General features: G+C 35.5%; 1 protein-coding gene across 1 annotated transcript; it reads left to right on the forward strand.

Annotated features, from left to right (window-relative positions):
* The first annotated feature begins 1,712 nt into the window (after positions 1–1,712).
* LOC129752461 (nose resistant to fluoxetine protein 6-like) lies at positions 1,713–17,912 on the forward strand. Its single transcript, XM_055748240.1, has 12 exons — positions 1,713–1,761; positions 12,372–12,587; positions 12,839–12,939; positions 12,999–13,287; positions 13,361–13,896; positions 13,987–14,066; positions 14,135–14,248; positions 15,669–15,819; positions 15,893–16,210; positions 16,279–16,393; positions 17,191–17,280; positions 17,347–17,912. Exons 1-12 carry the CDS (start codon positions 1,713–1,715, stop codon positions 17,910–17,912), a joined length of 2,625 nt encoding a protein of 874 aa, XP_055604215.1.
* The last annotated feature ends 5,094 nt before the right edge of the window (positions 17,913–23,006 follow it).

A 23,006-nucleotide genomic window follows, 5' to 3' on the forward strand; every position in this document is an offset into this window, starting at 1 on the left:
TTCATTTTCCTTCATTTCATCGATTCGAAGCCGTTCATAGAGAAATTTATATAAAGATCATTGGTACACGTTTTCCACCTTTCTGTGTTTTGTTTTTTAATTAACGTAAAGTAAATCAAAGAATATAGCTTGAGAAAAATAGATAATCATATTTATTATTTATTGATATTCCACCAAATGAAGAAAGTGTGTGAAAACTCCCTTCTCCGATTTTCATTAGCAAGCTTTTTCCAGCTTTACTACCCTCCAACATTCTCGCCCCAAGGTTCTACTTATTATGCGCTTCTAATTCTACAGAAGGCGCATTTTAATGAATTCAAATGTCCTTGACTTGACCTGTTTCCAATTGATTGGCCAATAAAAGCTTTTAACCATCGGAAATAGCTTTAGATCGCTTCAATTATGTGCTGGCATCAAACCATTTTTTGCATTTTTGTTTAATGAAAGCGTGAGAGCATAAACTCCACAAGCCTCCAGAGTATTGTTCCACATTTTGGACCCGAGCTTGAATCCGCATGAGCGTTGTTTACCCTTATCCCTCATTGAGTCATGCTCGGGAATCCAAGGGTTGAACAGCTAATTGAGAAAAGCGCGTTTTGATACCCATAGTCTTCGAATATTTGAATGAGGAGCAATAATAAGAAAGGAAACATCTATAGTTTTTCGTGGTAGTTTCGTGGTTTTCAGTTTTTTTTTGAACAATTTTACCCTGGATGGATTACTAACAATGCAACGTAAAAATTTGTTCATACCCAGCAAAAAAAGATCGGTTTCTTTTCAATGCCAACACCTTTCTTTGTATTTTAAATTTTGAAAATTTGAAATTTGATTAAGTTTCGAAACAGCGAAAGGAGTTTCATTTTGTTACCTATCCTTCAACAGATTTGTTTTTATATAATCTCGAACTGACCGTTTTGTGATTTTTCATTAGAGAGGCAGTTACAGAAGACTTTTCGTGGAAAACAGAGCAAAAGAGATTGTGATGATAGATGATGGATATATAAATCTGTTTCCTCCCTCCAACAGCATCTAGGGGCACGTGTATTTTTAATCGTGCGGCATAGAATCCAAAAATAAAATCAAAAAAGAAGGAAAAACTATTGGCTAGCGGGGGCTCTCAGCCAATTATATCCATTAGTAGGAGTGCAAAGTTGAACGGGAAACACGTGCGGAATGTTCGGAAAAGTCTTGCTAGGCGTTTTGTTGCCAATTTTGGTACCGCTCGTGTGGTGCGATCCGTTTGTAACAAGTAAGTTTTGGTGTTGAAGTGCTTAGAATCTAGGGTGATTTGCCAATCGTTGCACAGCTAAGCACACGATTTGTGTTTTTATACTGTATTCTAGTCTTTTCAACCGAATTGACTCGATTTTTTGACGATTGTATTCATAAAGAATTTGCCAACAAGATCCAAAAGCTCAAGTGTTCGAAAAAAGTGACATAAAAATTTAAAAAATCATTCAAAACAACTTGTCTGTGTGCAATATTTAGTTGAACGGGCAAATTTGATGTAGTACCTAATGTTGTCAGATTTTTTCCAATGGTTGCACATTGTAAAAGCCTTCTAAAAGCTAAGCACCTATGGTCTGTTATGGTGGTATTTGTTGTGTGAGCCTATTCTGAGGACTTTTAGTTCAAATGCAATATAATTTAAAGACGGCCCCTTTTCAGAAGGCGGGGGGAGGGGGTCTTCCATTTAAATCGTTCAGTGCACAATGAGAAAATTGACCCACAATCTAAAAAAATACCTGAAGGTGGGATCAGGTTTGAGAGCCTGAAATGGATTATAATATTTCAAGTGGGATTATCTTTTCTTCTATCTTTCTAATATATAAAAACGAGTTGGACTATATATGTTTGTTGGTTTGATTGTTTGTTGGTATGCACCTTAAAAAAAATCCGCACCGCTTAACTGATTAGCCTGAAATTTGGTACAGAAGTGTAGTAGGACCACGGTAAAGTTTTAGTAACAGTTCTGAGCCGCTCCCACTTAAGAAAAGAGACCCTCCTATACAACTTTCGGTGTAATTCCCACGAACCAAAAGTTGGGTTGTTTTCACCATCACCATGGGTCAGGCAAATTCAGTATGTTAGAGTTTTTGGGATCGGAGATGGTTTCTTAAATACTTTCAACTCGCTCCGACTTAAAGGAAGGGGGGCTCCTATTTTTACAAAATTCATAAAAATGAGACACAATTCGAATAATTTTTGGAAACTTCTAAACTAAGCTTGCCAGATTGCCCGGTTTTATCCGGGTTTGCCCGGATATTTGATGCAAAGTTTCGAGAAAGTCCAGTCCGGCCCGGTTGCCCGGATATCGTGAAAAAAGTCCGGATATTACCCGGATTTTTCCACAATTTTCACAAAGAAACCAAAAAAAAAATCAAAGTTTTTGAGTAAGTTTCAGGAAAATCGATTAACGGTATGGAAATTTTCAACGGTTGTTGCAAATAATTTCGTTGATTTACTTTTATAAACCTTTAAATATTTAAGTGTTCCAATAAGTTTTTGGAAGTCTGCAATTACATTAATAAAATATTAATTTCATTTTTTTTTTGCATTTTTTCTTTGCTTTTTTATATAATAACACCTAAATTTTGCCCGGTTTTTGGATTTGAAAAATTAAAACCCATGCCTGGATTTAGCCTGGTTTTTTTGAAAAAATTCCCGGAATTGCTATGCCCGGATGGGAGTGAAAAAAATTCTGGCAACCTTATTCTAAACCGATAAATTTAAAATTTGGCGTGAAACCATTTTCAAAACCGGGAATGGCTTCTTCAAAACTTTCAAACCCTTCGGAATCCAAAAAAAGGGTGGCTCCCATACAAAATGTAGCTGTAGCTGTTTTCAAGACCGGGAATGATTTCTAATATATTTTCAAACCCCTCCGAATTCGAAAAGGGCTTCCATACAAAACCATTAAAAATTTGTCAAAATTTCAACAATCTTCGATAGATTTTTGTTAAAAAATGATAAACGTAAGCGTTTTGACATTTTTTTTAGAAGTCTTTAGAGCTTCAATGATTGCTGGCGTGGCTAAGCAGATCAAGTTCCACGTCGCCAATGGTTGCCACTCCGTGATTAATCGAGGCCATCAATTTTGCACCAAGTCCAAAAGAATGGTGCTTGGGATTAGCAGCCGTTCTCATTGTACAAAACTAATGCTCTCCCTTTTTTATATGATTAATAACGGCGCCGGCCACGTCCTAGTAGTCAATGGGGGGAAGGGAAGGATTTTTAGTAAGATACTCTTTAAGTTCAACTGGCAACCTCTCGCTCCTGCATACTCAAAAAAATTTAAATAGTCAGAACCAGTTTAGGTTAGTATCACAATCTATGGAAACCGTCTATATGTCTGCGAATTTATATTCAAGTATCAAAGAAAGGGGTTGTGTTAGTTGGTTAAAGGTAAAGATCTGGATCCATTTTGGTAAATGGTGCGATCGTGATTGTCCTACACCTCCTACGCTCCTAGACATTTCCTAAGGAAACTCCTATTTCTATGAGGTATTTCATAAACGTCCAATAAAAATGGATAGAGTAATATATTGGAAGCAAATCAATACCACCCAATTTTCTTCCTTGATAAACTAGCTCTTTTTCCTAACCTTGATCCCTGTTGAAGCAAAGAGTTTGCAAAAGGGCTTTAATGGTTGAAGACGGAAAGCAACTAAAACTGGATTATGTTATAATATTAAGACAAAAAAAAATTCCAAACTGTTTCTTATGCTTAATGCCTTTTTGAAAACTCTTTGATTCTTTCCTCTTCTTTGCCTCATATTTTAGAAGTCTTTAGAGCATCAATGCTTAAAGAATACACAGTAATATTTTGAATAATCAATAAGAGGTTGACACTGTTTATTTAGAAAAAAATTATATCAATGTTTTCATCAGGAAACTAAGGAAATTTCAACTTGAATCGATGATTTATTGACTTTGAGATATGGTAATCGCATTAAATTTGTTTTAGTTCACCCGGAGAATCACCAGTAAATTAAACTACGTGAATGAAATATTTTCTTATCTCTTAATTATAATAATGTAAAAAAAATTAACAAAACTTTTATTAAATCATATTTTACTGAGATTTCTCAAGTTTATTCACATCTTTTAAACGATTTGGTTGTGTTTCCAGTTTTTCATAAAATTTTATAATAAATTTTAAAGAAAATGTATGTATGTCAAATAACAAATTATCTGTGCCAGGTAAAAATATAATGAACATTTATCTATAATGAAGCGGTTGTATTGAAACATCAAGAATATATTTAGCAAATTATTCTTGTGGTATTATTTTAATAAATTTTGATTCCATTTTGGTGTGGATGGAAAGATATAAGTGTTGGAAGAAGGTATGCCAAAAGTTGAAATCTGTTAAAATTCAATCAAATCTGAAAAACCTAATTAAACAAAATTTTAAAAAAATTAGGAGCTTGCTTCTGTGTAAGATCAATGTATAGTGTTGTAGTGTTGCTTTTCTGGATGAACAGTACTTTAAAATTCGCAAATGAAATGTTTCCCTTTATATCCTCCTACCTCTATGTTCTTGTGCTAGATACGCTTCATAGTTTCTTAGGCTAATCTCTAAATTGTTTTTTTAAAGAATGTATTTTCAGTTTAATGAGAAATGTAATATTTTGAAATAATTCATTTTGTTTTTGACACATTTTGTTGACGTTGACGAAAAAACAAAAGTGGGTGGAAATTTTGTCCAAGTTTCAAAGTTGTCTTTGTAACAAAGAATGTGGGAACTTTGATTTTGCAAAATATCAATGAACAAGGGAGGAATGAAGCACGTATTTCCAAGCCAAACGTTTCATAGAATTATGTAGGGTTTTAGTTTAGTCATAAAGTATAAAAAAAAACAGATTAAAAATAATAAAGAACGAGCTCACCAAATCAAAGGGATTACATATGATTCAGAACACAGGAACAGCTTTAACTGCGGTGATGTTGGGAAAACTGCCGGTTTAGCAGGAACCAAAGCTACTTGTTAGGTCTTCTTTTGGGTAGGCCAAATTTCCAGAGTCCGACCGGTTCCATTTTCCGAAATTAAATCACCATAAAAGCTCCCATCTTCAAATACATATTCCACAAATATCACAAAAAGCAGCAAATTTTCCTTCATCTGGGATCTGGGCAATCTTGGTGGTGTAGCGCTTGCCCCGTGCACTGTTTCACTTTAGAAAATATCAATTTTCAGATCACATTTTCAACAGGAAACTTCAATTTTCTTCATTTAAGCACTTGCAAACTCATAAAATTTTCTGAATTTGATGATTAGAAAATGTTCTGCCCGAGAAAAAAAACCAACCGTCACCTTCAGCCAACGCCTACCAAGTCCAAACAAATGTTTTTCAACGAGTTTAATAAACTCAAAACTTCAATCTAAAGATTTGATGGAAGAAAAAATAAATTAATGGAAATATGAAGTGTCTTTTAAGATGAATTATTGAAAATCAACATTGGGTACAAAACATATGAAAATTCTGAGTGAAAAACAGAAATTACTTACATTACTAGTCAAACGTAAATATCCGCTTCTTTAGCAAAAAAAATGTCATATTAAAAGACAATTTGAGTTTTTGCTGTTACATGTAATAAATGAACTAAGGCTATGATCATTTAGTATCCGGGCAGTTACAAACGTGCTTATTTTAAAAACTATTCATTTGATCGAAATACTTTCTATGGAGGAAATGAAGGTGTTAATATGACATTTAATATAAAAATATTTATTTATCAATGATTTCAAGAAATACTCTTACTTTTTCATAAAATCTCTTTTTTATTTTTGCACACTTTTTTCAGTCATGTATTGATCATTGATCTATTATTTTTACCACAGAAGCAAAACCTTTGCAAAATCAGGTTATTTTACTCAAACTCTCCTGGAAAAAGCAATTGGAATCTGGTTGGAACCTTTTCATGAGTAGGCATCTCGAAGAATTTGATCTCTATCCGGTTTTAACATAAATTTCTTCGTCCATCAGGACACATCTGTCACATTGCGTAAAAACCGGTTGCACAGATTGCGATCTTTGCAACTGCTCACTATTGGTTATTTACTTGGTGTCTACTAGGCAGACAACACTTTTTGACTGCCGGAAATGGATTAATTACATTATTTAAGGGGTCTGCATTCAGTTAACTCCAATAACAATAGACTTTTTACCATATTTAAGATCAAGGGTTCCATTGCGATGCTTGATTTTAACTTCTTGTGGATCCTAGAGTGGCTCCTTATACTTCTTAACCATTTGGTCCAAAAAAGAATCAGAAAAAAATCAACAGTTCATGAGTTTTCAAGTCGACAATGAAGAATTTTCGAGGAGCAAAATGCGCAAAAGGCGCAAATTTGTGCAAAATTATTTCTACCATGTCTTCTTGCATCGTAAATATTTACACACGTTAACTTAAAAATCTGGCAAAAATAGACAAGATAGTCCTTTTCATAACCAACACAATGTTTTGCATAACCGATCTCCCTCCAGTAATGTAGCTATCATCTAAATAAAGTGTCCGGATACTAAATGATCATAGCTTTAGTTGCATATTATCAACGTATTAGTTGTTCTGCAAGGTAAATAATAAATGGATGTACAATAGACCGCTGCAAAAATTGACTTTTTGTTCCCATTTGTTGTTTCGATGCCGTCACCAAGCATCAGTGTGAAATTTGAGATAATTTAGTTGATTACTGAAACAAGTAAGCGCAACACGTTTCAATTTTGAAGAGGATAGCGTTCAAGTCTTCTAAGCCAGCGGTCATGAAATCGAATCTCGGTCACGGCAAACATACTCTTTCTGTAGGTTGATGGAATTTTTCAAAACATAGGTCCATTTCCAGTTTTCTTATGTTCAAATGTTCTTAGATGTGGCTTTTGACAACTGCTCGTCAAACAGTTGCCATTAGCTTGGATTGTTAGCTAAACATACTTGTAATCAATCTGCACAAAAAGTAAGAATAAGTATTGGCTTGTATTTGATGCCGATTGTAATAAATCCTGTCATAGAGCGTGTTTAAGAAAGTTCATAAAATTCAAATTTTGATTTTTTTTCACAAAGTAACAAATTGAAAACGGACATGTATAACATAGAAAGGTAACACATTTTTTTTCAATTATTTTTCCGTTACCTATGAAACATGTTATTTATGAAAAATTTAAAACTCTAATATAAAAGGAAGGCCTAGCTCATAGTTTTCACTAACTATTCGTTTTCTCTCCATCCATTTTCATCGCTCTCTGAGGCTCATTCCACGGTAACGTCACGATTTTTTTTTACCTTTTCAGTAAATCGTGTATAATGTATATCGTGTCTATGGTGTAGATTTGAAATTTAAATCAGAGTTTATTTCTCGGTTAAATAGTAATTGACGTCGTGACGTTACAACGCGCCCCTTTTCAAATTTTTTATACTGAAAATTTCATATTTCCGATTCATATATTAATCGGATCGGAAATTGGATTGAGAGTGATGTTTGAAAAATTACTTTTGAAACAGTGTAATTTTTTATTATAAAAAATAGATCCAGAGATGCTGGATGGTCGATTGGAATGGGTCCTAGCTAGGATTATTCGATCTTCAGAAAAAGATCGATCTCCAAGATCGATTCAGATGGACGATCGTAGGATTGATCCACCAATAAAATCGAAGCTTAAGGATCGATCTCTGATAGATCGATATCTTATCCATTTTAAACAATATAAATTACACTAGTTTACAGCATTTTTGAACTTAGTAAACTGAAGGTCATTTTTAATGTAAAATCGGGCGCTGAATCCGAAAATGAAATTCAAAAAAATCTCAGTTCTCCAAATATGAAATTTTGGAAAAATAAAAAAAGTTCTTGTACTTCAATGCAAATATCTCGGACGGCATAACAGTAATTTGAAATCCCTCTTTTGCATATTGAAGGTGATTAAATTTTCTATCGATCATTTGAACACTGTTTTTGCGTATGATCAACAGTATTGTTGATATTAGTGACTTTATGATAGAAAAAATTATAAAAATCGCATTTTTAAGAGAAAATTTGGTTTCAGCGAAAGTTTCAGACTCGATGGTAACATTTAAAAAATCTGATTTTCTTCAGCGCTTAAATGTCAATTAAAAACAAAGATTTCAAGTGGTTATTTATCAAAATCGATTGAATATTGAAGAAGTTATGGCTACTTTACCATAACAGTACTTTTTGTAGTTTTTAATAATTTAACGAACCACAGTACACTTATCATAGTATAGGAAGTGTGAAACATGATAAATCTCACTCGCTCTAAGTCAAAATGATTTATTAGCTTACCAAAAGGTCACATGCCAAATTTAAGGAAGATCTGACCATAGGGGGGGTTGCTTGAGTCTCAAACGAGAATAAAATTTTAAGGTATTTTTCCCGGGAGGAACGAAAAATACTGGTTTTTCATCAATAACTTTTTTCATCATAAGCCGATTGTTTTTGATACTTTATTTTCTGAAAGCCTAAGTTGAGACAAATATTTCACTCGAAAACTGCAACACGATTGGATTTGAAGTAAAAAAGTTATTGTAATTCAAAGGCCGCAAATTTTGTCCAACACTCAATGAGTACTTTTTACGCATTGCGTTTTATACGAGAATTTTCAACCAAAATACAATCTTAGAACCACAATAACTTTCCTGTTTCAAACCCAATCGAGTTACAGTCTTCGAGTGAAATATTCGTCTCAATTTAGGCTTTAAAAAATTCAACCATAAAATACAATCGGCTAGTGATGAAAAACCAGTATTTTTCGTTCCTCCCGGGCAAAATACCTTAAAATTTTATTCTCGTTTGAGACTCAAGCAACCCCTCCCTATGGTCAGATCTTCCTGAAATTTGGCATGTGACCTTTTGGTAAGCTAATAAATAATTTTGACTTGGAGCGAGTGAGATTTATCATGTTTCACACTTCCTATACTATGATAAGTGTACTGTGGTTCGTTAAATTATTAAAAACTACAAAAAAATACTGTTATGGTAAAGTAGCCATAACTTCTTCAATATTCAACCGATTTTGATAAATAACCACTTGAAATCTTTGTTTTAAATTGACATTTAAGCGCTGAAGAAAATCAGATTTTTAAAATGTTACCATCGAGTCAAAAACTTTCGCTGAAACAAAGTTTTCTCTAAAAAAAAATGCGTTTTTTATAATTTTTTCTATCATAAAGTCACTAATATCAACAATACTGTTGATCATACGTAAAATTAGTGTTCAGATGATCGATAGAAAATTTATTCATCTTCAATATAAAAAAGAGGGATTTCAAATCACTGTTATGCCGTCTGAGATATTTCATTTTAAGTACAAAAACTTTTTTTATTTTTCCAAAATTTCATATTCGGAGCATAACTCAAAAACGGTTCTACTGAGATTTTTTTTAATTTCATTTTCGGGTTTAGCGCCCGATTTTACATTAAAAATGTCCTTTACTTTACTAAGTTCAAAAATGCTGTAAACTAGTGTTATCATTCAAAAAATAATATCTCGAAGAAATCAAAAATTAGCTCTTAACGAACGAGTATAAAACTCATAAAAGATACATCGGGGAGCGTTCAATTTTTTTGGATAAGAGTTTATTTTGTACCTACCATTGTTATGGAGCATAAGAGCATCGTTTGCTGTCGACGGAAATGGCTTAGGCATACCTTATATACCAGCTAATAAAATCAAACAAATAAAAAAAAACATTGTTGCCAATTTTATCGAAGTTTCCTATAAGGTTTTTTGTAATTTTGACGTATTCAAGAAAAAAACAGTCAGTCCTATTACTTCCCGGAAAAACCCTGTAAGAATCACAGTGTAATTATGAAAAAACTTTGTTGGAAAAAAATAAATTTCAACAAAGTCTTGACAATAAAACTATTTTTTTTTTCTCTCTCTAAAGCATTGTGCAACTGATATTTTCTGGGGTATATTAAGTTTTTTTTTCATTCCTTCATCCTACACTGGCTCAATCAAGGCAATGAATCGAATTAACAAGTTGAGGAAGGAACTTCCGGGTTAGCCAAAACAATTCTACCCTTGCAAATAGTGTTGCAAAAAAAATACTTACCTCTGGTTTTTTATAGGACTTCCTAGAGTTTTGTGGGGACCTCCTTCATTTTCATCATGCAACTTTCCTACCGAAATGCTTCTTCTATTGTTGTTACAGGGAAACTTAGGATTTATACTGTTTCATCAGCATTTTTCTTCATTGTCATGCGAACTGGAAAAAAGCATCCTTCTTCCCGGAAATGGACCAAACAAAATCATCAACTATTTTTCACACTTCAATGCTTCTTCTTCTTCTTGTTCTATCGTTGATTGCTCTTTGAGCCATCAACTGGTTCTTGGGACTTCAATGCTTTGCATAAAAAACTTTTTCAAATTATCAGTCGCCAAAAATACTTCTGTTATTTACAAGCACAGCCTACCGAGTCCCTGTGTAAGCATATAAAAGGTGTTCGAATCAAAATGTGGTCAAACTAAATTCCGTGTGTAAATCGATTATTTGTTTATTTAAAAAAACAACAAATGATGTCAAATGACTACGAAATGCATGAAACGACGAGAAATCTGGTGTTATCTTTAATAAAAAATGAATGGTCTTAAATCGACTTTCTAGGACTTATGCATTATTAAGTCATTTGGTATCTAAATAAAAATCCCCCATAAGATTGTTTTTGAGGATTAAAAAATCGACACTTTGAGCGCTTTGAGACACCTCAAAATCCAGTCAGATTGAGCTGAAATTTTGCACAGAGCTATTTTTTTGGTCAATCTTCAAGATGCATCTGCGGTTTTTTTTTTTTTTTTTTTCTTAGCGGCCCGCCACACTCCCCCACACCAAGAAGCTCAAATGAGCCCCCTGGTAATGGACGCTAACTGTTCTCAGCATGTCTGACAGCAAAAGGAAAAACACAAACGCGAACAAAAATTTACTCATGCTGAGAACTTTTATAATATTGTTACTTAGTGCGAGGAGATGTTACGTTACAAAACTAATTTACAACATGAATCTCAGTGGAAATAATATTTCCTTTTAAGAGATCCATGTACATTTTTTGATATTAATTACTAAAATTTAATATGAAATACTACAAAAAATTTATTAAACTACATTTAATTATAGGGGAGAGTGGGGTATCGTGGGCCATGGGGAAACGTGGGCCACTTTTAATATCTTAGATGTGTGTTGAGATAAAAATCTCAAACCAACTGTCATCGTCGTCGCTTTGCATGAGCATATATTCCTATATGTTGTTGACTGAAATACGCATCATATGCTTCTTTTATTTATCAAGCTAAAAAAAAGTTAGAAAAATTTACTTACATAATTAAAAAAAACACCCGCTATTTTCATCGATGGGGAACCTAAAGTGCATAACAAAAATATGCTCATACGCTTATGATCTCAGTTTTGTCATGATCTTTCAAGTGGCAAAGGATTTTTTGATGAAACATCAATAAGTCACACACACGCAACCATTTTGCAAATCATAGCTTGTGGGGAATCGTGGGCCACACATCTTGAACTACCTATATTTTTGTGTTTTTATACACATTCAGAACTTAAAACACGTTTTACCTATCTGCAAAGTTTTCTTATGCCAAATGAAGAGTTATGAAAAGTATTTTGTCCATCCTATAAAATAAATTTTGCCAAAACGTTCGCGAGCCAGGTTTTGGAATCTATGCGTTCATACACAGCTCTCTTTTTTATTTCATCATCTGAAATTTCTTTTAAATAACGAAATGAATTAAGAAATCACAGTTTTGGGTCAACTCATAAACTTTGCATGTTATTTGGTCAATTGGGATTTGGTGGCCCACGATTCCCCACCATTTTTCAAAATCCAAAAAATATTACTTTTTTTCAAACAGTCAGAATTTGGGTAAAATAACTTTTTAAAAATTAAAAAAAAACCTTATGATACCTTGAAACTGTAGAAAACCATACCATTTTTTATTTTATTTTATCTTTTATAATAAAGAAGTTATGGAACAACGAAAAAAAGTGGCCCATGATTCCCCACTCTCCCATACTAAATTTACAGCTAAGAAAAATACAAGACAAATAATAAATAACTTCTCTTTCTTTTTGAAACTCGATATGACTTATTTGGCTGCCACCCTTATGTACATGCCTGGAAAATATTGCATGGCGAAAACTTTAAGACCTCGAATCTCACTCCAGTTTTCAAAACAAAGTTTAAATCTAATTCTTGATCATGAATTGAGTTCAGATATCTTAACATAAGGTACTGTTTCTAATGATAAAATTGAGTTAACAAGTGCTATCTGAAGCTTAGGAACGAAGAAGTGAACTTGAATACGAATAATTAGATCTAAAAACAAAATCATTCCCAGCGGATGACTACTACCGAATGCCGAAACTGTTCCAGTATGATGACTACGATGAATGTTTCGCTATTACCAATGTAACTGACCCCGCCTACTGTGTCGTTCGATCCGTCATCAAACCGAACGGCGACTCAGAGCTTTGGTCCTTGATTCAGGTAATATTGTGTCGCCAGTCCAGCGCTGTAAAATCAGTTGAGCGACAATGGATTTTTCTCAGAGTAGGTAAGTTAAACCTAACGTCGGAAGTAGTGCGCTGGAATCGTACGGTGACCCGCCATCCAGCGCACTACTTCCGACGTTAGGTTTAACTTACCTACTCCGAGAAAAATCCATTGTCGCTTAACTGATTTTACAGTTTTTCCCTGTAACGACAATAACCATCATTTTCATTAGCCAAGTGATGCAGATTCAAGGTGTTTTAAAATTTCAGAACTTTTCCTCTGATGTTCTTCATCTGCGACACGATCACCTAGATCGTGGTTTGTGCGTTGAACGCTGCCAACGGTTGGTGTTCTCGCTTAGCGATGACGAATTAGAACAATTGTACGTCAAGAAGTTCGAGATTAACTTTCCTGTAAGTACCAAAATGATGAATTCATAAAAATAACTTAGAAAAATGAATCCCTTTGATAGTATATTGTAGATTTTGGAGCTTTCGGAAACATTTCCAACGATCGCGCCCGTTACGGAAGGTTGATGAACATCTGTGTCAACTATCAACTGAACCGAACCTACGGTTTGAAAGCCTATACGGAGATTGAATACTGTACTCGGCCGATGCCCGTAGACAGTCCGCTGCTAAATTGGTTCTATGGTATAACGCTGACGCTGATTCTATTGGTCATTTCGTCTAGCATTTATGATACAATCATCAATGAAGATCGTACCGATACCCATTACATCAGCGATCCACCTCAACAGAGTAAGTGCATAAAGTTGGATCAAATTCAGCACAATACCAATGCAATACTAATACAACCTAATTCCGCTTCTAGCAAAATTGCTTCTTACGTCCTTCTCCATCAGGCGCAACTGGTGTCGGTTGACGAAACACTCCCAAAATCAGCTCAGCGATGATTTCCGTTTCATCCACGCCATTCGGTTCTGCTCCATGGTGCTGATCTTCTTCGCCCACGGTGCAAACTGTGTGTTGCAACTGAACTTGATGAACCCGATAGATCTGGAACGGAGCAAACACAGTTACGGATTCATCACTCACATCAATGGGGATCTGTTAGTGCAAACGTTCTTCATGATCAGTGGACTGTTCCTGAGCCTACACTTCTTGGAGCAACACGGAAAATCCAAGCGAAAGATGAGCTGGTGGGTCGTTCCGGTCGTAACGCTGTATCGGTACACTCGATTGACTCCCGTATACGCGTACGTCCTTTTGCTATACTCAGTGTGGCAGCCCACCATGTTCGATGGACCACTGTGGCCTAGGGGGGTCAACACCGATCAATACTACTGCAAAGAAAACTGGTGGCTCAATCTGTTATACGTCAACAATTACGTAAAACCTGATCAACCGGTAAGGGTTCTGAACTTTAGCGATTCCTTGTATAGATAAGGCTGTCTCAAAATTAGCTCTATTTTTAACGGACTAATGATTTTCTTACAGTGCATTCAACATACGTGGTTCCTAGCGTGTGATTTTCAATTGTACCTTTTCGGAATTATCGTTTTAGTAGCAATCACGAAGTGAGTGATGAATTATAATAATCCTTGATGTTGCTTCAAATGACATGTTTTACAAACTTTCGTTACAGATACCCAAAACTGCAAAAATTGATATTCACGCTAGGGTCCCTGATCGCTGTGATAAGTCCAGCCTACGTTATCTACACTGAAAAATTGGACAGCATATTCCTCGAGCGTTTGCAGTAAGTATTTCTAAAAACTTTCTTCACTTCAATTGATTCGTTTTACAGCGTCCGGCATTTGACGTACACCATTGGAATTAACAGATATTTTGATCAAAACAAAAACGTTTTCTTTCAAATTAAGTTTGTTTAACTTCAAAACAAATTATCTCAAGCATCCGAAAGTCACATTTTTACTGAAATGAAGGCTTTGTCTGTTGCATATTGGCTGAAAAAGAGAAACAATTGCCCAATTCCCCTGAGTGAATTGTACATATGTACTCATTGATACACTTGAAAGTTGCAAAAGACATTTATATGTACGTTTTAGGTGACTTCTTTTAGCAAATTGTTTCTTTGTTCACTGGAGCAGAATAGTTCGAAAACATTCCTAACAACAGCCTTCCCAATCTGTGCTTTCCCAGTCAATCATTTCACTTGAGGCTGAATCAGAAACAAACACACAGCAGCCTTAAAAATCTGCGCTTCCCGTGCTAATCCTTCTTTTCTACCGGGAGCCGAATCAGAAACGACTTTTCTTTGCAGCAGCCTTAAAAATCTGCGCTCCTTGTGCTAATCCGTCGTTCCATCAGAGTCTGAATCAAAACAAACAATCTTAGCAGCAACCTTTAAAAAAATCGCTACCTGCACCAACTCGTCTTTCCATTGGCCAAACTAACACACAGCAGCAGCAGTCTTGAAAATCTGCTCTTCCCGAGCTAATCTGTTTTTTTTTCACCAAGAGCCGAATCAGAAACAAATTTTTTTTGTAACAGCAGCCTTGAAAATCTGCGCTCCTTGTACCAATCCGTCTTTCTACCGGAGAAGGCCGAAACAGAAACAAACTTTTCGTAGCAGTAGCCTTGAAAATCTGCGCTCTCTGTGCCTATTCTAACAACGACGCCATTGTAGTGATTTTACGATTTTTACGAATCTTGATTCAGAGCAATTCACAGCCCTTTGTGTCTTATGGTCTTATGTCTAACTAGCGGTTTGCAAGAATTTCATGCAAAGTTGGGCAGTTTTTTTTTAATTCCTCAAACCAACTCTCCATTTAGTGATTAAAACCTTCTGAGAAATTGATTAAAAAATTTTATTGGTAAAGGATTCCAAAACATGGATATATTTTCTTGAAACATTTTTTTATTCTATTTCTAAAATTATCATGGTGCCAGAATAGGAATATTTTTTTTATTCATTATAACTGGCATCCCCGACTTAATCGTTACCGGAATACACGCTATCAGAAGTTTCACAATTTTTCCGAATTTGGACTTCCATTTTGTCCGCTAGGGGATGCTGATGCTAAAATTATTAAAATTGCACATTTAAAAATAATGAAAAAAAATTCGAATATGAACTTTTTTTTACAAAATAAGACTATGTCACACACCTTACCTTACTATGTCACAGATATAACTCCTAATTTTAAATCATTTAGGATTGCACGGTTTTTCAACTTTTTCTCCAAGTTCTACAAGCTCGTCTACTTACCGTTCCACACTAATATGGTTGCCTTCTTCGGTGGATTGATCGTTGGAGTGCTCTATATCCGTTACCGGAAGGATTACCCCAAAGGAATCCGAGCTTGGGTAAGCCATCATCTTGACTGTCTGATTCAGGGGTTTCTAACTACAGCAATGCTTGGTTTTCCAGTACATACAGCTTCTATGGAACTTCATCGTTCCGTTGTCCTACTTCTTGATGATTTCCACTCGGCCCCTATACAACGACTATCCGAAACCGTCCCTTTGGCTGGCTGCCCTTAATCCACTGCTTCAGCTAACCTGGCTTGCGTTTGCCATTTGTTTTTTCTACGGACTGCTGTACAACTTCTATGGTCCAATTAAACAGTTCCTCAACTACCAGGCCTTCATTCCGCTGGGCCGGCTAAGCTACTGTGCCTACATGGTTCACATATTTGTGCTGAAGTATCTACTGTTCGGTTCCAAGAATCCGATTCACTCTGACGGCCCGATGTTGGTAAGCCTTTTGAGATACGTAAATTTAACTTTTAACTGTGAATTATCGTCATTAATTTATTTTTACAGTATTCGACCCTAATATCAACGGTTGTCATAGCCTACTCCATTGCATCGTTTTTAGCGCTAGCGGTAGAATTTCCAGCGTCAGCCATTCAGAAGTACATGTTAGTGAAACAAAATGGTCAGTTGAAGTATTTTGTTTAACATATTTAAAGTCTTAATTCCATTCTTTTATCAACATTGCTGTTTTTTTTCATTTTTTATCTTTCGCAGAACAATTGGATAAATTTAAGAAAAATAAAAACACAGAAACATTTCAAGTGAATGTTCCCGTTAAGCCACTGTTCGAGCAGAAAGATTTAGGAAATAATGTGTGATCTAGTACTAAATACGAGCCTCCTGGAGAAACAACAATTCAAAAACTAAGCACAAGAGGAGTATAATTCGTTTAAGAATTCAAGTGACGGAGTGATGGTGATGGTCTCAATTAGTGTTATATCAGTGAATTAATATATCATTTTTTTGAATGAAAAGAAAACCACCGCACCCCTTCGTTTACTAAGCTTAAGTTCTGTAAACGCTGATAAAATTTTATTCCAACTGAGATATTTAACTTATGTAAGTAATATTCTATGAATACTATGAAATAATATAAATACCTAATATAATGAATGAAAAATAAACTTACCTATGAGAAGAATTGAAATGTTGATGTATTTTTTAAATACACTGATTGACCCAGTGTTATTTGCTACACCTTTCACAACTTGATTAAATTTATTTAAATGATTTACATTTAGAATTGTTGAAATAAATATCACAAAATCCCCATGTAACCAAAAATCTCAAAGTTACTCGATCTTGAGCATTGCAGGCATAAGGCCGAATAAAAACGACATGAAAAAGTGACATGAAAGTGAGAAGCTTACAGCCACACACTCTCGGGATCTGTAACCGGGTTCGGGTCTAATATTCCAGATGGAGTATTAGACCGTATCGAAGTATGGGAGAAGTTGCTTATCGAGAGGGTTACTCTCGTGATGTGGAGCTACGCTGCGATCAGTACGCGTGAGCTCATCTAAGCCTACAGTACGATTTTTCTGTGGCTTTGGAGGTGTTTTGGGTGACGATTAGTTGCCAGCAACTTCAGCAACGCATCAGGGCCTGATCAGACTCATGCTGCTGAACGTTGCTCTTCGGCTTTTTGGAGCGTTGAAGCAGCGGAACGAAAAGCCATGAAGCTGCAAGTCGAGAAAATTATTCTCGTGATTGGTAGCTGCGCTGCGGTTAGCGTGCGCAAGCTTTTATCCGACGGTTGGAAGATGTTTCGGGTGCTTCGGAGGAGGTGGTTTCGGCGACGGTTAGTCGCTAGCGCAGTCAACCAGTTCTTGCTGCAGATTCCAGCCGAGAGTGCAGATTCTCGAAGTCATCGCGAAATGAAGGCTTTGAGAGGGAACGCGAAGAAAGTGGTAAGAGGTTGTTTATCTTGGGTTACCAGAAAACAACGTTCGAGAAAGCAATATGCTTTTCGTTCGCGTGCTGGGGTTATCAACCGGAATCAACGAATCATCGGTTCCGGTGCCAGTCAGCGTATGGCGCGAGACGAGAGCGACTACGAGAGTAGTGATGACGAAGATGACGATGACGATCAAGATTCCGTTAATCTAGCACCAACTCTGAGACGCAGTCAGCGAATCTGAGAATCTACTAAGCGCTACGTGGCTAACATAGCTGCTGGTCTTAATGAGGAGGTACCTCAAATCATCAGCGAACTGAAGCGCCGCATAAATGAGTCTTATGGAAGACAGCTATCGAATAAATGGATGGCAGCCCTGGAGAAGTACGCGACATGGAAGATGGTTGGCTTACCCTAGGTCACAGGTTTCGTGACATGATCGTTCACTGGACGAAGATGAACGATGGTGAGGTTATCACTGAACAGCCGTTCAAAGATTTGATCGGTTGTTCGCAGTATCTGGCGATATCATCGAGTTCGAGACCAGTTATTTGTGCAGCGGTTAGCGCACTATGCCAATACAAGGCCAGTCTGGTTGATAGCCACTATCGAGGCCTGCAGCGTATTCTGCGATACCATCGACGTATGACCGTTATGGCGTTGGTATACCGCAGATACGCGAACACGGATAGACATCGGGAATCTTACTTCGTGGTCAACGAAACGTCAGTAGACGGTCAGTCTGTCGTCGACCGAAGCTGAGATAGAAGCCCTTTGCCATACAGTCAAGGAAAGTTTGTGGTTCCTTTGTGAATTGGGTGTGGTTAGCACTCCTCTCACGTTAATGGAAGACAACATCCCTTGCATCCAGTATCTGCAAGAGGCGCGGACTCATCAGCGGATGAAGCATCTGGATGTGAAGTATGCATTGATCAGAGACATCATTAGAAGCGGTCAGCTATCTTTGCGACACATCTCTACTGAGGATCAGCCAGCTGATGCGTTCACGAAGGCGTTACCAAAGGCAAGGCACGCGAAGCTGTTCAGCATTCTCAATCTGCAAATTGGGGGGAGGTGTTGATACTTACAGTTTTCGGAATAATCAGCAGGGGAAATCTGCCGCTGCGTCGGCGAAACCAAAACAGTTCAATTGAAACAATAGCGGTGATGATTGATGATGACAGCTGATGATGGTAAACACGGTACCAATGTTTACATCATCACACTGTGAAGTCAAACAACTCAATTTAGGTTTGTGGTAACTCACCAGTGTTGCCAGATATTCTGAGTGGTTAGCTCAGAATATCACACGAAAATGAGAAAACTAATAAGAGAGGATATCACTTCAGTGAAGAATGTAAATAGCTATCGCTTATGTTATAAGTAGTTATTTAAGGACTTGACGAACAAAACGAATAAAGATTAACTCTATTCCACCACTGAAACCTGCGTTGAATTACTCATTTCAACAAGTTCAAATTCGATTTTGCCGATAACTTTGCAGAAAAGTGTTTGATCTGGAAAGATATTTGCAGCTGCGGACGAAAAACCCCGGTTTTTGTGAAAAACAAGACCTCGGACTTCGAAATGTACAAGGAGGAGTGCCTGAAAAACGTTTCTTTCCTTAAATTAGATCTCACAAAGGACCAGTAAAGTTTTCGCCAGATTTGGCAAGCTGCCACTCCAGCAAAGATGTACTACAGTGGTATAGGGCCAACGGGTGGATTTTTATCGAAAAGGACATCAACACACCCAACTGCCCTCAATTCTGTCCTATCGAAAAATTTTGGGCAATTGTTAAGCAGACGATGAAGAAGAATGGTAGGACAACTCGGGATGCAACAGAGATGAAGAGATTGTGGAACAAAATGGCCGCTGAGGTCAGCGGATAGGGTGTCCAAACTATGAGGAGTGGTACTCGACGAAAAGTTCGAAAAATTCATCAAAACAACTTTGGAATATTTTTTTTATTATTTTTCCTTAGAAGTGCAATAAAAACTCTACATTTTGATTACAGAACATTTTTGTTTCGTTTACATAGCTCCGAGAAAGACCCTTTTCAATGCGTCCAGATTTCCATGCTTTATGCAGACGGTGTTAGTGTAATACTACTCAATCAGTTGAGATTTTGAATAATTCGAATGTTTTGGATGCTTTATAACTTTTAATAAATGAATGTTTGTTTAGCGAAGAAACGTTAGATGTATAATGCATGTCTTAAAAACTCTAAAATTTATTTCTTAAAAATTGAGCCATCCACTGAATCTTCTCACATTTGATTACAACAAAAAGAACACGGACCAACACTAGTAATTAATTTGAATCACGAATTTCAAAACATCGTTTTCAAGTCCTGTCTACAAAATCTGTTCAATGAGTCGCAAGCTTCCCTCATCACATGGAAAACTCAAGGCCGAGGCAACCAAAACTACCTATTTAGGTACCTACACCACTCAGAGTTGACTGGCAGTGGCATTAGAAACCAATCCAAGGAGGCTTTGAAATATTTCGCAACACCTCCCTACGCATTTCATTTTCATACATGCCCACGTTTGAAATTTCCGAAGTAAACGAACATGTAAAATAAAATATTAGACTATGACAAGTGAAAAAAAACCGACAATTTTGATTTCAAACTTTAAAACTAAAATTAATGATGAAAATGTTTTCTTCAGATAATAAAAACATTACAAACTGAATAAAATAATTTTTTTTTTTAATGACCAGTAAAATCAAATCCTACAATTAAACTATTTCAACAAAAGATGTAAAAATATTTATTACAATTAAATGTTTGCTATGGTTATACCAACCACAGAGCGAAAAAAAAACATTTACTGTAAATGATTTCAACTGGAATAGTTTTCTTTTTCACATGAAACAAAAATGAAATTAAAAAAAAATTAAAAAAAAATAAAAAAAAAATTAAAAAAATTGAACCATGCTATTTTTGAATTCAAACACGTTTTTCTCGGTGGCTGAGACGACTAGATAAATTCATACATGTGTTATACATGTTCAATTAAAAGTATGGATACTCTGTGGAGAATTACTTTATGTTTTAATATATTATGAAAAGAAATGTCATGGTTTAAGAAATTGTACTAAACTGTGGCGCTGTTTCTCGTTCGTTTGATGCACATCAGTGAGCCTTTCATACAGGCTGGTGATGATGATTGTCCCAACTTTTGCCACACAAGTTCTACAAAATGCACTACTGTCTTCATGAAATTTTCCACATCCATATCAGTGCACAAGTTACTTCACTATTTGGTCTCATAATTTTCACAATTTCACAATGGTTCAACTTCACAACTTTAAAATTACTTAGAATTTTCGAGCAATAAAATTTTATTTTTCAGAGCTCCTGCAAAACATGTCATATCTCAACCGCTGACTACTTCGCTCTCTGTGACCATTGCCCAATACTCTCTCATTGAAAAAAAAAATTGAAATTATAGAGGGTTAAAGATATGGAAATCTTAAGGTCAATTGAAATAGAAGCTTGAAGTATAAAATAAAAAAAAACTAGTTTATTTTCAAATATTGATATACATTTTTCAAATTTCAAATACGTTTTCATTGAAAGATTGAGTAGGATATCGGTTAAATGTTTTAAACCTCAATTCTTCATCAGCGGATGTGAATGCTCTTGCTCACTGCTATTATGTTTACAATCTCACTCTTGATTTCAGTACGATTTATCTCTCCCCGCACAACTTGTGAGGAGCAGATGAAAAAAATTGCTCTCTCTTACACTGGACAAGCCGGTCTGAGGAGTTTTGCCATCCATGCTTATGACTAACGAGCGGCTCTAGATAAAAGTTTGCTCTCTGAGATAAAAATGTGCGCATTCAAATTTCATACTAATGTTTAAGAAACATATTTCTTGTTTGAATTGATTCACCAAAATTCAGTTATTTTCGACACACACTAACATTTCAACTTTCAAAAAATCATGACTCGATTAAGAATCGTCATATGTCATATGTCGTCCGAATGTCTCCGGAAATTTTGCCTCAAAATCTGTCGGCTGTTAAAATATATTGAACTTAAATAATCATGGGTACAGAATCTGTAAAAAAAAAATAATGGGGTTTCTTTTTAATTTATCTGGAAAATGTGAAATCAACAAATTGAAGATTTTGACAAACTTGTAAATGCCTATATGAATGTAAATGTCAATATCAAGAAAAAAAAAACAGATTCGTCCTATACATTTTTGACTTTTTATCATTGACACATTAAGACTAAGCTCTAATCACAATCTTTCAGTGAATATAGAAGGGCTTAACACTGATCCGATAAAAATACGATATGAACAAAATATTACCATGAAATATGGCTATATGGTATAACTAACTATGTTTCATGCAAAAGAACTATTGATAACTAAAATTTCAGCAAAATTTCAGCCTTGACTTATGATTAACATCCGTTTCTACCATTTTCAATTAAATAATATCAAAACATTGCAAGTGTATCCAAATGAAATATAGCTGAAAACATAAATATGTACATTTAGACAGCCCGGATTCGAAAATCAGCTATTTTGACTACTGTTATTATAACATTATTTTCGCAAAAACTGTAAGAGATTTAAATAGAAAAATGTACGCTCATGTACATATAGTTTTCAGACTCCTATCTATTGGAATATGAGAGAAAATGAGTACTTTCCTTTTTTTTTTAATATGTCTTTATTCGTAAAAATTCATCATTACATTTATATTACATTATTACATTAAATTAGGTGTTCAGTTCAATAATGAACTGTCCAGAGCTTTATAGTTTACTAATCACTAAAGTTTAAAGTTTATTCGACTTAAATTTGCTAAGCACAATCAAGTATTTTTTTGTAGGAGAACATCCTGTAATGTCAAAAATATTTTAAACTTACAACTAAAAACTAAAACTATCCTAAAATTAAACTAATTGTAGAGAGAACGAATCTCTGCGATGGAAGACTGCATCGATTTGCCTCTGAAGTTGGAGATAATTTTGTTGGCCATCTCTCCGATCGATTCAATGCCCGCAATCCGATGAAGATCTTCGGTGCTGTGCCAAGGTGGAAGCCGCAAAATCATTTTCAGAACCTTGTTCTGAATCCTCTGGATGGCTTTCTTCCTCGTCGCGCAGCAGCTAGACCAAATCGGAACTGCATACATAATCGCTGGTCGGAACACTTATTTATATATCAGCATCTTATTCCTCAGGCATAGTCGGGATTTCCTGTTGATGAGAGAATAAAGAGATTTAGTGTATTTATTACATTTAGATTGAATATCTTCAATGTGATTTTTAAAAGTAAGATTCCGATCAAGTGTAAGTCCCAAGT

Source organism: Uranotaenia lowii, chromosome 3 (genome assembly GCF_029784155.1).
Source record: "Uranotaenia lowii strain MFRU-FL chromosome 3, ASM2978415v1, whole genome shotgun sequence".
Classification (NCBI taxonomy): domain Eukaryota; kingdom Metazoa; phylum Arthropoda; class Insecta; order Diptera; family Culicidae; genus Uranotaenia; species Uranotaenia lowii.

Excerpts from the sequence above, each read along its gene's own strand:
- LOC129752461 (XM_055748240.1), top strand. The coding sequence starts at position 1,713 with ATGAGAAAATTGACCCACAATCTAAAAAAATACCTGAAGGTGGGATCA. Across the intron at positions 12,588-12,838 it reads ATGGATTTTTCTCAGAGTAG|ATCGTGGTTTGTGCGTTGAA; the intron begins GTAAGTTAAACC and ends ACGATCACCTAG. Across the intron at positions 16,211-16,278 it reads ACTCTGACGGCCCGATGTTG|TATTCGACCCTAATATCAAC; the intron begins GTAAGCCTTTTG and ends TTATTTTTACAG.